This window comes from Lontra canadensis, unplaced genomic scaffold (assembly GCF_010015895.1).
Source record: "Lontra canadensis isolate GAN:19392208 unplaced genomic scaffold, GSC_riverotter_1.0 scaffold36, whole genome shotgun sequence".
In the NCBI taxonomy this organism is placed as follows: domain Eukaryota; kingdom Metazoa; phylum Chordata; class Mammalia; order Carnivora; family Mustelidae; genus Lontra; species Lontra canadensis.
In genome coordinates, this window is record NW_022631030.1 from 2,092,829 (window position 1) to 2,109,192 (window position 16,364).

The following is a 16,364-nucleotide window of genomic DNA, read 5'->3' on the forward strand; positions in this document are numbered from 1 at the left end:
GAGGAGGTGGGCTCCGCACTTGGCTCAGGCTCCCATCCACTGTTGGGCCAGACGTTGCTTCGGCTTTTGATTCCCCTCCCTCAGTCCCTCAAGCATTCTTTCCTTTTCTGTTCTCACTCATTTCTGCCCTCCTAAACACATGTCCAAATTCCAGCCTCAAATACGCAGTCCTCATTTTTACTCCCACCCCAACATCCCCAGCACATCAAACCCCAGCTGACTCACCCCTCAGTTTCCTAACAACAAGAAAAACACCTCTTTTTGTGGTTAAACTTTCCTTTCCGGTATCTCCTTTCCTTGGGCACCTCTCACCCAGTTCTGGTGCTAAATCCAGGGTGTCAGGGAAGAGGTCCAGCCTGCAGGCACAATCAGGCCAGATTCATATGGGGTGCTGAGAACCCTGTGCAGGGCAGGCTGTGAGCAGAGGAAAGGGTGCTGGACAGGACCTTCCAAAGGCGCTGGACAGGGTGCATTTATCCTTTCCTCTTCCACTCCACTTCACCCATCCCCGATTTCACAGTTCCCAGGGGGATCTAGAGGACCTTTGTTGCCCCCAAGTGAGTTTGTACATGGAGAACTGGGGAGTTTAAGATTTGGAGTTCTCAAGAAGAGGGTCAGTCATAAGAAGGCCATTCAAAATATGGAACCACAGGAACAAAGGAGACAGGCCACCTCAAGAGCCTGCACTTCATACACACTGTCCTATGGGAAGGTGGGTGAGCAATGCAGGTGCAGAGGAAGGGTTTCTAAGCCAGGCCCACACTCAGGCATGGCGGACAGCTGTCATCTAAGGCAGAGTCTGACCAGAGTCAGGACCCTCTGGCAGACCTGGACTGGGAGAGAGTCCCTGAGACAGAGCGTTGAGGGATTGGAATGAGTGGTGGGTGTGCTTTGGGGAATAGTGTTGAGGTTACTGCTTTCAGACATGGCTCAAATAAGAGTCACACCAGGCAAGTAAGCTTCCACCATATGCCTCTATTTCATGAATCAGAAGTCTAGGCTTCAGCCTGGAAGTCAGAAGTGAGGGGCCCCAGATGGAGAGGACACACAGTATGCTTCCCCGAGGCTTTAAGAAGCCCCCACAGTATGGAGGGCTTGGTCAGCTGTTTAGATGTAGAGTTATGGAAGGAAAATGCAGGCTCTGCTCCCTCCCATCGCAACCCCCACCATTTGTACCCACCGGCATCAGAGCCAGCAGAGATAACATGTGCACATCTTCACACACCCTCATCATATTTTCCTCCTTTCTCCTTTCTCTTCCTCCAAAAGAAGCTGTCATGGCAGCCCTGGGGAGAAAAGAGCTCCTCTCCCCTAGACCAGCGGTAGCAGTGGCCACCAGGGGGCTAGAAGGGATCAGAGTCAAGCCCCAGGAAGAAGAGGCCCAGGCTTCCAGCACCATGGCAACAGGCTTGCATTGCTCATAATTACCTGCCCACAGAGTGCCTCTCTCCCTCCCCACTCCCACCATCCTGGAATGGAGTAACTCATGAGGATTCTCAAATGAACACGGGAAGCTGGGTTTGCAAAGCCTGGTGAGTGTAATGCATCTGGATGGGGGAATCGCAGGAGGCTGGATTGCCAGGGACAACAGTCCCCTTGGGTGACTTCGCCTATCCTGTGCAGGGCCCTCCACCCTCTGCCCAACAGGCCACGGTCAAGGACTGAGCCACGCTGGGGCTCAGATCCTGGGCTTAGACAAGGAGCCCGGAAATGAGTCTGGATCAGTAGACCCTCAAGGCTCTTCTAGATGACTGAGACCACGGTCATGAAGGCTGTAGTTGATGTCTTCCCACAGGTCTTCCAGACGGGCCTGCAGCTTGCTCCGGGCCTCGCTGCTCTCAGCGTGGAGAAACTCTGGGGCGAAGGCACTGTGACCTGGCGGGGGCGGTGCCAGCTGCAGCTGGACCTCCTCGGTCTCCTGGTCAATGGCACGGGTGAAGTCGGCGATCTGCAGGAAGGTGTTGTGGCGGAAAGCCTGGAGTCGCTGGCGCACCTCCTGGGACAGCATCTGAGGGTCGGGGTGGGCCCCTTCCTCCGCACCGTCACCGCCAGCTCGGGCAAAAGCGCTGAGCTCTTCCCGCAGCTGGTCTAAGTTCTGCTGGATGCGCGCGTGCAGAGCCTCGGCCTTGACCGTGAGCTTGCGCGAGAGCGTCTGCACGCAGCGGCTGAGGCGCGCGGGGCTGGCGACGGCGTGCGGAGCCACGCTGCGATGCAGCTCCTGGACGTGGCGCCCGATGCCGGTCACCAGACGCTGGGCATAGGGGTGAAAGAGCTCCTTGACGCGGCCGGTGTGATGCACCACGCGGTTCTGCAGCTCCTGCAGCAGGCCCCGCGCCTCCTCCATGCCGCCCAGCAGCTGAGCCTTGGTGCCCTCTCCGACCACGCGCAACTGCTCCTGCAGCTCCTGGACGCGCAGCGCCACCTGCTCCATCAGCTCCACGGTGTAGGGCTTCAGCTGCTGCCGCAAGCCCTCCAGATTCCAGCCCACTTGCTGGTGCGCCTCGGCCATGTAGGGCTCCAGGCGCGCCCTCACCTCGGCCAGCTCCTCCTGCAGCTGCTGCCGCATGCCCACAGGGTCGTGTGGGAGCCCGGGAGGCTCCCTCGCCTGCCCGCTGAGAGGCCCCAGCTTGTCCAGAAACTTGTCCAAATTGCTGAGGTCTTGCTCAAGGCTGTCTTTCAGGCTCCTGGGGAGGGGGACAGACATCCAGACTGTCATATTGCTAGCCCCACCTTTGCCCCAGAGACATCCCTCACTGATCACCTGGGGAGACCAAGGATGCAGGGCGGTGGCCCCAGAGGCTGGGCTCCAGTCCTAGCTGCGGGCCAACCACACGACTCCTTACACAGAAGTATAAACATATGACACGTGCAAATCCAGACCAACGCTGCCCAAGGAAACACAGATGCACGTGGACACTCACACACTCCTTTCATTCTGGGGGCTGCGGTGGGAGGGGGGTCCCTCCACATCTCCCAGGTCCCACACCTCAGTGTGCAGGGGGCAGCGGCTATGGTGAGATCAGGGCAGAGGTGGGGGTGATGCTGAGGGCAGAGGGGGCTGCACTGCCCAGGAAGGCTAGGAGGAGGCAGAAGTAGCGCAACTCCATTCCTATGTGCCAATGAGGACTGAGGAGGCTGAGGAATCAGCGGCAGCACACCATCCCACTGCTAAGCTGTCTCCTTCCCACACCCACACCCCTTGTCCTAGCCACTCACGTGGGTTCCCATGACAGCTTCTGCTGCTGGACCCGCGTGGTCTTGCCTTTGTCCCTGCTGCTCTGGCTGAGGTAGTCCCAAAAGCCTTTCTGTGTCTGGACAGTTGCAAACACTGGAGAGGGATGGGGTGGTTAGAGGCTGGGATCCACCCCCCTGGGGATGGACGGGCCCCTCAGTCCAGCCTCCACCCACACCTCCACGTTGAAGTCAGGGTTGGAGACTCACCTGAGAGCAGAGCCAGAGCCCAGGTCAGAACCGCAACCATGCTTGCTGTTGTCTACTCAAAAAGAAGGTGAAACAAGGCTGGTTAGGGTTACGGTGAAGAAACAAAGGAAGGACATCTCCTGGCTTTGCCCCAGAGGGCCCTACTCCAGAGCCAACTTGCCCTAAATCTGCCAACCTTTCCCTGAGATGTGGGGAGTACAGAGCTGCTGGGGCTAACGAGGACTGATCTAAGTGAGGCTGGGAGGGAAAGGGTGTCTCGGGGAGACAGAGGGGTCTTTTTCACCAAGATCATACAACATGGGGTGTGGAGCTCAAACTGCTTTGTAGCATTTCCCCAACCACCCTCCCAAGACCCCAGGAGTAGCTCCTTCGGTCACTTATGCTGTCACTGCCTTGCTCACCTGTCTCCTTGCCTCCCACTCCACAGCTGGGAGTGGGATCCCAAGGGGGAAGAAACAACTTTGCCCCAGTGCTCCAAGAGGATGTCCTTTGTTCTCAGTTCCCACCCCAGCTCCCTGCTGAGACCCCGGCAATCCCCTCCCTGCAGACTCTGACCTGCGTCCCTCCACCCAGCACTGCTCACCTGCTCGGTTCTGGGCACAGAGAGCAGACATTCGGCTTTATACTCCAGGGGCCTGGGCCTCTGGCAACAATTGCCCTGAGTAAATACCACGTGGAGGTTCAAAGACGGCTGACCTCAGCTGCCTCCTAGGGCTCACCTCCCGCCCTTCCCTGGCACCCAGAGGGTTAATGAGTGCCCTGGTATCAGGGGGCTGCTCTAGCAGAAAGGTGCCACCTGGAAAGATTATCAAGGAGTGAGGCTGAACTCCTCACCCAGATCCACCCCCCCAAGCCCCATGACCTTCACCCTTCCCACTGACCCACTGGCCGGCCCACCAACAGAGGAAAGACTGTCCTCGGAGGGCCCTGCTCTTACTCAGCTGCCCAGAGTAGGGCATGGTGCCCCAGCCAGACGGGGCCAATGGCCAGAGGCCAGCCTGAACCCCAGCGGCTCTGGACAGCCTCACTACACGCCCTCCCGCAGCCTGGGAAGAGCCAGCATTTATAGAGTTAAGAGTGCTCCCATCTTTCACTTTATGAAATAATCCTGGGATGCAGGGAAGTCAGATGTGACAGGGTGAAGGACATGAGAGGCATCAGAGCCAGGGACTCTGGGCCCAAAGAATTGGAGCAAGAGGAGGCTTCTTCCCACGGGAAAGGCTAAACTGCATCCCCAGGGCCTCTGAGGAGGAAAGCCCAAGAGCCCAGACCTTTGATGACACGCCTACTGCATATATTTAAACACACATTCAGGAACTCCTGAATGTTGCTTCTGAATGTATCTTGAATGGGTCCCCCGTCTTCCATTTCCACTACCAGTCACATCACAGCAGCGCCTGCCTCTCACCTTGATCTTGTGCATAGCCTCAGGCAGGTGTCTCTGCCAAAGTCCTGCCTACTCCGGGCATCCTCTGCCTGGCTCTGCCATGGCTTGTCCCAGCCCACTCCGGTCTCATCTCCTCCCACACCACACTTGTGGCATTCCCTGAGCATGCCCTCTCTTTCAAGACCGTGAGCCTCCCTCCACGCTTCTCCATCCGTCCGAAATAGCTTATCCCTTGGGGAACTTACATTCTCTCTCTCTCTTCTTTTTTGCAGGTTTGGTTTGAATTAGTTAGGATTAGTTAGAATCGCCATACAACCAGCGATTTCACTTCCAGGTCGATACCCAAAGGAACTGAAAGCAGAAATTGGAACAGATAGCTGTACCCCTGTGTTCATAGCAGCACTCTTCACAAGAGTCAAAAGGCGGAAAATAGGGGTGCCTGGGTGTCTCAGTGAGTTAAAGCCTCTTCCTTCGGCTCAGGTCATGATCCCAGGGTCCTGGGATCAAGCCCCACATCGGGCTCTCTGCTCAGTGGGGAGCCTGCTTCCCCCTCTCTCTCTGCCTGCCTCTCTGCCTACTTGTGATCTCTGTCTGTCAAATAAATAAATAAAACCTTTAAAAAAGAGGGGGGGGGATCAGCCTCAAGTGTCCATTGGCAGATGAGTAGATAAACAAAATGTGGGCTATGTACACAATGGAATATTATTTAGCCTTAAAAGGGAAGGAAATTCTGACACATGTTATAACATGGATGGGTCTTGATGACATTTTGCTACGTGAAATAAGCCAGACACTATAAAGAACAAATCTTGCAGGAGTCCACTCAAACGAAGTACTTAAAATGGGCAAAGGGAAAGGTGGAAAGTAGATTAGAGGTTACCAGGGACTGGGAGAGGCAGGAGGAAGAGATACATTGTTTAATGACCTGGGGAGGGGAGGATGGGGGGTGTAGGTGGGGGGTGGGGAGGTGGGGGAGAGGGGTGGGAGCGGTGGGTGGCCTGAGCACACAGGCAGTTGGGTTTCCCCGTGTCATGGTCATGAGATGAAGCCCCGTGTTGGGCTCAGCTAGGAGTCCGCTTGAGATTCAATCTCCCTCTGCCCCTCTTGCTTGTGTTCTCTCTCTCTCTCTCTAAAATAAATAAAAATAGGGGCGCCTGGGTGGCTCAGTGGGTTAAAGCCTCTGTCTTCGGCTTGGGTCATGATCCCAGGGTCCTGGGATCGAGCTCTGCATTGGGCTCTCTCCTCACCAGGGAGCCTGCTTCCTCTCTCTCTCTGCCTGCCCCTCTGCCTACTTGTGATCTCTCTGTGTCAAATAAATAAATAAAATCTTTAAAAATAAGTAAATAAAATAAAATAAACCTTTTCAAAAAATGGTACAGAGCTTCTGTTTGTGAACATGCAAAAGTTCTGGAGGTGGTCAGCAGTGCTAGTTGCACAACAGTGTGAAGGGCCAGATATGAAGTATTTTGAGCCAGATTATTTCCACAGGAACCTGCTTGCCTTTCCTTTTTCTTCATCTTTCTTTGTTGTCTAATATCTGATATTCTCAGCTGAGTTTTTAGAAGAGAGTTCCCCATTTAGATTTTTTTTTAATCCAGGAATTGCCAACATAATCTGGATATAGAATAAAAATAATTCTAAAATGTATTTGTAAAGATTAAAAGGTATGTTCTTCTTTAATGTTCGGTAGGAGCAGTTTTGCCACAAACACCTGAAATACACAAATATATGGATTTCAAATAAAATCTCAACATGCACCAAATGAGATGATTTCTTAGGCAGTCTTTGTCTTGTGACCTGTTCTTTAAGCGAATATTAGTGACTCCTCATTCTAAATACAGAATTCTCTCAACTAATGATACAGTTCCATCCCGATACACCCAATACATCCCAAATTGGAAATATTGAGCTTTACTGGCTCAGTTAGTGGGTGGGCAACTCTTGATCTCGGCATTGAGTTCAAGACCTTACTTTGAGGGTAGAGATTACTTAAAAATAAAATCTCAAAGAAAAAGAGAAGAAAATATATTTACTATTCCTAACCTAACAATACTGAATGATTGAATAGTGTGCTGAAAGTGATAAAACAGAAGGTTGCATGGGTGCAGAACGGGTGCAGTGTATCCGAGGTTGACCCTCATGATGGCGGGGAAGACTGGGAGTCACTGCTCACTGCCGCTGCCCAGCATCGAGAGAGGGGATCGTACTGTGAATCTCTAGCCTGGGAGAAGATCCAAATTCAGAATTTGAAGTTTGGTTTTTACTGATTGCAAGATCTCTTTTGCACCATCCTAGAGTTGAGAATTGGTAAGTTGAAACTTTTAAGTTGGAGACCATCTGTGATAAGTCGGGGACCATCTGTGGTAAGTCAGACTTGTTGCAGATTGTCCTCCTTCTGTCTTAGCTGCCAATAACTCAGGTGTAAATGAGGGCGGAGCAGTCTTTCTCAATGCAGCAGCATCCCAGGGTCTGTTCCAGAACATACCAGAAACATAGACAGAATAATATACAGAATAACCGCTCATTATGGACCCATTGTACATTGTTTATACGTCTCTCACCAGGCCTAAAGGAAGTCCACTTGAACAACAGTGACAACAGATACACCTCAAGTGCACTAAAAAGTGGGGGCTGGGTATTTAACATGGTACTGAAATAGCCAAGTGTGTTTAGTAATGACCTGTGTAATCATTATTTTGTCTTGAAAGATAGTCTAGTTCCATTGTTTGTCAAGAAGAAAAGTAATTAAATAGGCCACCTAGAAGCAGGAAATATAGTCATTAAAATAAAAAAAAAATTTGTCTACAGTTGGAGAAAGAATTAGTAAACTAGACGGGCAGTCTGAGAAAATCACCCAGAAAGAATGATAAAGAGAAAGAAGATATGAAATGGAAGTTAAGAGACATGGAGTGCAGAATGGGAAGGCCCAACATACACCTACTTGGATTTCTACAAAGAGAAATGTACAAAGGGAGACTTTGGAGGAGGCAATATTCCCAAGAAGACAGCTGAGAAATTTTGAAGGTTGGGACCTAAATTCTCAGTTGCAGGAACCATCCTTGAGTCATGTGTAGGATAAACGAAAACAAAATCCAAATCAAGACACATTATCATGAATGTGAAGAACATCAAAGACAGAGTATCTTAAAATCAACCCAAGAGAAAGGACTGGTTATCTACAAATCAAAATGATTAAGTGGACAGCTGATTTAGCAGCAACATATCTTCAAAAAAAACCTGGAAGTAACTTAATGGCCAGCCAAGAAATATACTCAGGTAAACTCATGTTCAAGTGTAACAAGTGAATTTCAAAGGAGAACCTAGAGCAATTATCACTCACAGATCCTCCCTGAAAAAGAATCAAAACTAAGAGAGTCATGGGGTACAAATAGACACAGGAAGAAGGAAGGAAATTATTAACCATTTAGGGAAATTGAAAGTGCATTCATCATTTTATATGAATTTATATAAACATGAATATATTTAAACATACATATACTTAAACCATATAAAATTAGTTCTTTGCCACTAAAAATTGGTCAAAGTTGGCAAGCTCATATAGTTCAACTTAACATAAAATACCTTTAAATGTAGCCAGTCTCATTTGCTGCTGTGTTTCCAGTACCTGGAAAACCGCTTGTCACATGATAGGGGGCCTCGATAAATATTTATCGATGAAAGGGCTATTTTGGAGGAAGTGTTATAAACAAGGGGGACCTAAACTGTTAGACCCAAGTAGCATGGAAAATGGGAAAGCGAAGATCAAAGTTAAAGTATTCTTCAGTCTTTGCATTATTCAGTAAGAAGATGGGAATATTGATTACCTTTTAGACTTTGTGAGGTCAAGCAGGAATATTAAAATGTTAAGGATAACCCATTAAAAGAATACAAAGACTGTATAACTTTCAAACTAGTGCATGGGAATGAGACTAAAGAACAGATTGACTTTTAGTAAAGGATGGTGGATTGATGGGCTGCATTAGGCTGTGCTCTTTTCTGAAATCCCAATAAAGCAGAATTAAAGGGCACTTAAAAAAAATGTATAAACACACAAAGAGAATAGGAGACAAGATAGTTTGGAAGTTGGAAAGCTTCCAAATGGTCAAATGATAATAACTAGACACACCTGAAAAGATGAATTTTGCAGCAGCGACGGGGAAAGCCAAGAAACTCCCTGATCTGATTGAATGCCCCGGAAGCTCAGACATTAGCAGCCATAGATTATTCTAGAAGCACGGGTGACAGTGGGGCTCAAGATGGGGCAACTGGTTGCAAGTCTGTTTGAGAAGCAGACGTCCTCCCCAACGCCACTCAGCTGGGTTCCGGCCTTCCCCCAAAGCAGCAGGAGACCAGAAGTTTATTCCCTGCAGAGGTTAAGGTGGAGAAAACACGGTATTATCAGGGCCAGGATTTCCCTATGCAAAAAAACAAAGCATTTAAGTAAAATTTTATATATTAAATTATGGGATGCATTCCTCCTCCACACCATCGTTTCCTTTGGCCAAAATGCTAGCCGATTACACTTTACCCTCCAGGAGAGACACTGGAATATTCTCCTGAGAAATTTGGCTACCCCAAGAAAACAGGCCAAAAGAAACACTTTTGGGGGCTTCTTTGAGGTCGAGACAGTCCATCCTAAAGTGAGTCATGGACTCAAGGCTTCATATCAGCTTCAGTTTTTTTTTTCTAATTTACCACAAAAATTTTCACACATACAGAAAGTTGAAAGTACAGTGATCATCATTATCCTCACCACCCAGGTTCAGTAATTGTGCGTTAATAATACAGTAATTAATACTTTGCCATGTTTGCTTCTCTCTCTGTGCGTGTATTTCATATGTATGCTTGATTTTTGCTCCCTAGCCTGCTTCCTTCCATTTCTCAGATTTATGGAACTGGTCAAGAATTCGGGGTAAATCACTGAAACATATAGGAAACTAAATAAACAGCAACAAAAGACAATTATTAACTACAAGCAGAAAAAAAATGCTGGGAAAATTATAATAGTAAACTACATATGAATAGCATGTACATAATCATGCTATGAATACAGGCTATGATGTCATAGTTTAAATAAGACCTATAATATAATAAACTGGAAAGTGTGTGTGTAAGGTGTGTATACGTGAAAAAAAAACCATTTTTGTTTTTATTTATTTATTCATTTTTATGTGTTTATTTATTTTTACACCTAACTGCCAGGTGCCAGTTGGCCTCCTATATCATGTCTGGGGAAATGGGTTTTATTTTATTTTGTTTTTTTTTTAATCTAAACTGAAAACCCCATTCTTATTGGCCATACTGACAAACAAAGCCTAAAGATAAGATAAGCCTAAAACCGGAAAATCAGAGAATAATAACAGAATTCTCTAAGAGCCAAAAGGTGTTTATGCAGAAGGGGAAACAGCGATGAGTTTAAGGGATGTTCGCTTTTTTGTCCTAACTTGGTAGTATTGTTTGATTTTCTAAACTATGAAGTTTGATGAAATAAAAACTAAATTTAAAATCACATATAATTTTTTTAAGATTTTATTTATTTATTTGACAGAGAGAGATCACAAGTAGGCAGGCAGGCAGAGAGGAGGGGAAGCAGGCTCCCTGCTGAGCAGAGAGCCCGATGCAGGGCTCGATCCCAGGACCCTGAAATCATGACCTGAGCCAAAGGCAGAGGCTTTAACTCACTGAGCCACCCAAGCACCCACATATAATTATTTTTTAAAGGAACATAATAAAACCAATAGAAGGGCAAACAAAAAGAACAAAAGAAGCAAAAAAATGCAATGATAATGAGAAGATACAAAATAATTTGATAGAAATCAGTAATCCTAATAGATTAAACCAGCCCACAGAGCACCAACTCTGGAGTGAGACAGTGTGGGTTACAATGCTGATGTACATTAGCTCTGTGGTCTTAGGCAAGTTACTTAACTTTTCTGTGCCTCAGTTTCCTTACTAGTAAACTGGATATAATTATAGTACCTCCCTCATAGGTTCTGTGGGAAATGAACATTTTAATATATTAAAACATGAAATAGGCTGAGAGCACTGTTTGGCACATAGTATGTGTGGCATAAGGGCTTACTATAGTCATTAGTGACAATTCGCTTTAATAAAAATTAGATTTTACAAAAATTCCCGTCTTTCATGACTTAAAGGGGCATACTGAAAATATAACACCAGAGAAAAGCTAAAAAGTATAACAGGAGAGAGAGACTTTAAAAACCCATACCAGGGTTGCCTGGGTGGCTCAGTGTGTTAAGCCTCTGCCTTCGGCTCAGGTCATGATCTCAGGGTCCTGGGATCGAGCCCTGCATCAGGCTCTCTGCTCAGTGGGGAGCCTGCTTCCTCTTCTCTCTCTCTCTGCCTGCCTCTCTGCCTACTTGTGATTTCTCTCTCCGTCAAATAAATAAATAAAATCTTTTAAAAAAAAACCCATACCAGACAAAATTTAACAAAAAGGAATCAGGTATAACAATATAATATCAGAGCACATAAGCTTTGGAGCAAAAAGGATCAATAGAAAGAAAAAATTTACCAGGTAAAGAAACAACAGGGGAAAATGTTTACCAGATAGATAAAACCTAACATCATCACCTCAAAACAGATAAAGTGAAAAGCTGCTCACTCTCAAAGAGAACTTGTCACATTTGCTGAGAAATTTTAGTACCATTTTCTCAAAATAGATAGAATCACAGAAAAATAAAAGATGAGAACAATAGGCCACAAACTTGATATAAGAACCCTGTACCTCAGGAAATACAGAATCCTCACCATAGTTTAGTACACACTAAGCCTCAAGGGAAATCCAAGTATTATTTGTAAGAGCAAAATAATAATAATAAAATAAATTGAAAAAAAAAAACCAGAAAACAGAAGTGCCCATCAATAGAGGGATGAATAAATTCTGGTATATTCACAGAATGGAGAACTGTATTTGCTGGTAACGATAACGCGTTATAGGGAGAAATGGCTATATCCCCAGAGCATAACGTAAAGTGAAAGAAAGCAAATTGCAAGACGATACAAATAATTTTATACTGTTTACACGAATTTTTATAGCATGTGAAACAGCACTGCTCATGAATTTGGCTCCATAAATATACATATAAAAGAATAAAAACTTGGGTGGAAAGGAGACTTACCACCTTCAGGCTCCTGATGGCCTTGGGGAGGGAAAGCAAATAGACGGGGGCGGGGGGGGCCAAGGACTTGCGCCGCTGTGTCTACCACATTTTGTTTCTTGGAGGACACATTCTAAGACAGGGGCACCTGCGTGGCTCAGTTGGTTAAGCGTCTGCCTTTGGCTCAGGTCGTCATCCTGGGGTCCTGGGATGGGGTCCCGCATGGCCCTCTCTGCTTGGCTGGGGGTCTTCTTCTCCCTCTGCCTAGTTCTCCCCCTGCTTGTGTGCTCTCTCTCTCGCTCTCTCTCTCTGGCAAATAAATAAATAAAACTACTTAAAAAAAAAAATAGCTGGGCTGTGGAGCCCTGAGCAGAAGTGAAGAAGGGAAGGGACCTGAGCGGATGTAGGGTCGCTGCTTTGGGGAATGAGAGAGAGGATTGAGCGGGAATTCCCAGAAGGCTGACTGGACCCTAGCCACGGAGCCACTAAAAGCTGGAGGCCTTGAATTCACGGCAGCATCAATCTGACCAGAATGTTCTCTAACGGGACTCCACAAGGTGAAGCTAGAAAAGCAGAAGCCTGCTTTCTTCTGAACGAGGTTTTGCCAGAGGAAAGAAAGAGACAAGGGGTCCCAGGGTCCCAGGGAATTGGGAGACACTTGAGGCCCTGGGCAGGATGGAGGGTTAAGTAGAGCCCAAGAGGGCGTCGAGGGAGGCAACACCTCAGGGCCCCTGGGAGCGTGCATGGCCCCGGGGATGTGTGAGAGAAACGGGCCAGAGGCAGAGCTGCTCCGGGTCCTCCAGCACACGCGTGTTTGGTCACATTTTTGACATGGATTTTGATGTCTCCAGGACACAGGTGAGCTCCTGGGAGAAGACACAGATAGTCCAGTAGGAGCCAGGTGCCCACGGTTCAGGGAATGAGGCACTCAGCCACCAGGGCAGGTAAGGAGCAGAGCCCAGCAGAAGCAGCCGCAAAGACTGGGTGGTCTGGACACAGCAACCAGGCCTGAGGATGACCAGCCTCCACCGAGGAGGGCCGTGAGGGGAACCAGGTGGGCTGAGCAAGGACCAGGTTGCTGCAAAGGCCGGGGAGTGGAGAGTATGCCCTGGGTGAGGCTGGAGACACGGAGGGTTTGGTCCAGAGGGTGATGGAGGGAAGAAGCAGCAGGCACAGCATGAGTAAAGGCACAGAGGCAGGAAGCTGCGCAGTCGTAGCTGGGGTCGGGGGCGTGGGGTGGGGGTGGAAAACAGGGAAGAGTCCAGCCGGCACTCAGCAGCAGAGCAGCCTGGGAAGGTAGCCTGGGCACACCTGCAAGTCTCCCTGCCTTCAGAGTCAGGCCCAACAGAGGCCTGACAGATCTGAAAAACTTGATCACGATGACCCCTCTATTGGGCACCTGCCACATGCCCGGTGTTTACCCTTATCACCTGTACTGCTCCGAGGCTGGTACTGTTATCCTCATTTTACTTACAGAGACACTGAGACTCAGAAAGATTCAGTAACCTGCTCAGGGCCTTGCCCTGTGCGAAACCCAGGTGTGTCTGACTCTGGAGTCCGTGCTCCACACACCACCTGATGCTCGGGGTGAGAGAACTCTGCTCCGGGGACTGGAACCACAACAGAGCCCTGCAGTCCTTACTAGGAGATGCCAGGAACCCACTGTGCTCAGAAGAAAGCCAGGTCCTGCCCCCTCACCCCAAGGGGGTTTATGATTTGGGAGAAAGATGGCTGTCGAAACGCAGAGAAGCCAGGATCCATGTGTAAGCCGATATGGACACAGGGACAGTAGCTCAGGGCCAGCCAGGGGAGGGACAGCCAAGTCCAGTTACCGTGGAGAGCAGAGTCCACCTCTCCCTCCTCGTCCCATCCCACACTTAACGTGCCCCCCCCATGCCCACAGAGCTGGAACCAACACTAGCTATGGCCAGAATGGCAGGTCCCTAGGTCTTTAGACTTGTCACGATGGCCTGTTTATCCTCCTCTGTCCATGACCCATCACGACGGAGAGATGTCCCGCAGCGAGATGTTTGTGTCTGGATCATTTGCTAATGGTGGGGCCAGTGACGTAGACTGTAAGACCACAAAATGTCCTAGGCACACTCTGAGTCAACACAGTCATGGCGTGCCAACAGAGATAAGAGTTCTGATTGTTTATCTGTTTGGGTTTTGTTTACCTATATCCTTTTTCATCCCCAAAGATCTGAGGCTACTGGCAATGGAAATTTAGACGATGATGATGATGATGATAGAAGGGGGAGACCCTTAGAACCGGTGAAAATAAAATTAATAGCAGAAAATCTGAGAACCTGGCAAAGCACAAGACCTAAAAGACATGAGCACAGAGGCCATCAGGAAGACATGGTGGTAACCGTTGACTTCCACATTGGTTTTGGGTTTTGTGGAAGCAGATGAAGAGGGAAATTCAGTAAGTTACCTAATTGTCATCATCCGAAGAAGAAAGCACACCAGACTCAGAGGGAAGGTAAAGCTTTTCCAAACACTGAGCCGCTAATCGAATATCTCCATGGGACTTTATATACAGGGACCTTGGAACAGTCTCAGAAAGTCCCTAACCCATGGCAATTTTGCCTCAGATCAAGGGGAGGCAGCCCAAAGACCTAAGCTCCTGGTGGCCCGACCAGATCTATGGCTGGGATAAAGAGTGCCTGACATGTGTAAATAGGAAGTCCTGTCTATTAAAATATTAACTTACATCAGTAGCTTTTTATTTTGTTAATATTTGTTAAAAAGTAAAAAGAGAGTACAGGGAGGGGGGGCCCCTGGGTGGCTCAGTCGTTAAGCGGCTGCCTTCGGCTCAGGTCATGATCCTGAGGTCCTGGGACTGAGTTCTGCATCCGGGCTGCCTGCTCAGCAGGGGGGGCCTGCTTCTCCTCTGACCCTCCCCCTGCTTGTGTTCCCTCTCTCACTGTGTCTCTCTCTGTCAAATAAATAAAATCTTCAAAAAAAAAAAAACAATAAATAAAAGAGAGTACAGGATTTCTTTTTTTAAGATTTTATTTATTTATTTGACAGAGAGAGAGCACAAGCCAGGAGGAGCAACAGAGGGAGAGGGAGGAAGTAGGCTCCCCGCCAAGCAGGGAGCCCGATTCAGGGCTCCATCCCAGGACCCTGAGATCATGACCTGAGCCAAAAGCAGACATTTAAGCCACTGAGCCACCCAGGCGCTCCTAGTTGAAATTATTTTAAAAAGCGGGAGAAACTTTAGCTCCCTTATGTCACCTTGGCAGAAGACAGGAATTTTCATTTCTGAAAGGGGAAAGAATGCTAGGCAGAGTTGAGAACAGGGTTACCATAGACACAGAGGGATTGAACCAAAGGATGCCCTCTGAATGTGGAGCCCCATCCTGCTCCTTCCACTTAGCCCCAGGAACACGGGTATCCAGGCCTTTACCCTCCAGGCAGAAGAGTAGGAGGAACTTCCCAAGGACCCAGGACCAACTCAAAAGGAAATACCTAATTTTTTTCACACTAGGCATTCCCCAATTAAATATTCCAGTGGATCACCTAATAGTAATGCTCACAGTCAACTAGACCACTCATATGCTGGGAACTTCACATCAGCTTTAAAATCCCCACCTTAGATTTAAGCAGACAAGCAAAATGACCAGTTATTCAAGGACAGATCTGAACGTGAAAGAGAGGGACCCAAAACAAACAAACGTTCTAAAAAAGAACTTGAAGAAAACCGTAGCTACGCAGAAAGAACATTTAAAGATACCATAAATATCATCAAAGAGTTAAATACATTACATTGATCAAACAAGAACAGGATATTATAGAAGAACATTCACGGAATGTTTTAAAAGCTCTTGCAAATTAAACACCTGATTGCAGGGGCACCTGGGTGGCTCAGTCGTTAAGCATCTGCCTTCGGCTCAGGTCATGAACCCGGGGCCCTGGGATCAAGCCTTGCATCGGGCTCCCCGCTCTGCAGGGAGCCTGCTTGTCCCTCTTCCTGACTCTCCCCTGCTTGTGTTCACTCACTTTCTCTCTCTGAGAAATAAATAAATATCTTTCAATAAATAATAAATAAATATGTGATTGATTGCAGAAACAAGAAAACTGGATAGAGGCTGAAGAAGTCTCCCAGAATGGAAAGCATGCATAGCAGCAGGACATGAAAGAAAAGGTAAGAAAATCAGAAGGCTTGTCCAGAAGTTTCCTATTATAGGAAGAGAGAAAGAAAAAGGGGTGCGATCATCTTACAAAACAACTCAGCATTACCTGGTAAAGGTGAACATACCTGTCCTGTGCAACTGGGCATGAAACGATTCATTAAATGTGTTAGTTTATTCAACAACTATTTATTGTGCACCTACTAAGTTCTGGCCACTGTGCTAAGTACTGATCATGGGAGAAGAAGCAAGATCGGCCAAACCTTCACCCTCTCC

General features: G+C 47.8%; 1 protein-coding gene across 4 annotated transcripts; it reads right to left on the reverse strand.

Annotated features, from left to right (window-relative positions):
• Positions 1–955: 955 nt before the first annotated feature.
• Positions 956–8,975, reverse strand: APOA5 (apolipoprotein A5). Of its 4 annotated transcripts, none has more exons than XM_032868554.1 (4): positions 8,955–8,975; positions 3,442–3,493; positions 3,217–3,328; positions 956–2,684 (listed from the first exon to the last, which is right to left on the reverse strand). In XM_032868554.1, exons 2-4 carry the CDS (start codon positions 3,479–3,481, stop codon positions 1,733–1,735), a joined length of 1,104 nt encoding a protein of 367 aa, XP_032724445.1. In that variant the 5' UTR covers positions 3,482–3,493; positions 8,955–8,975; the 3' UTR covers positions 956–1,732. The 4 variants fall into 4 exon arrangements, with proteins under 4 accessions (XP_032724445.1, XP_032724443.1, XP_032724444.1 ...); XM_032868552.1 differs by lacking the exon at positions 8,955–8,975 and adding an exon at positions 4,025–4,255; XM_032868553.1 differs by lacking the exon at positions 8,955–8,975 and adding an exon at positions 3,997–4,017.
• Positions 8,976–16,364: the final 7,389 nt, after the last annotated feature.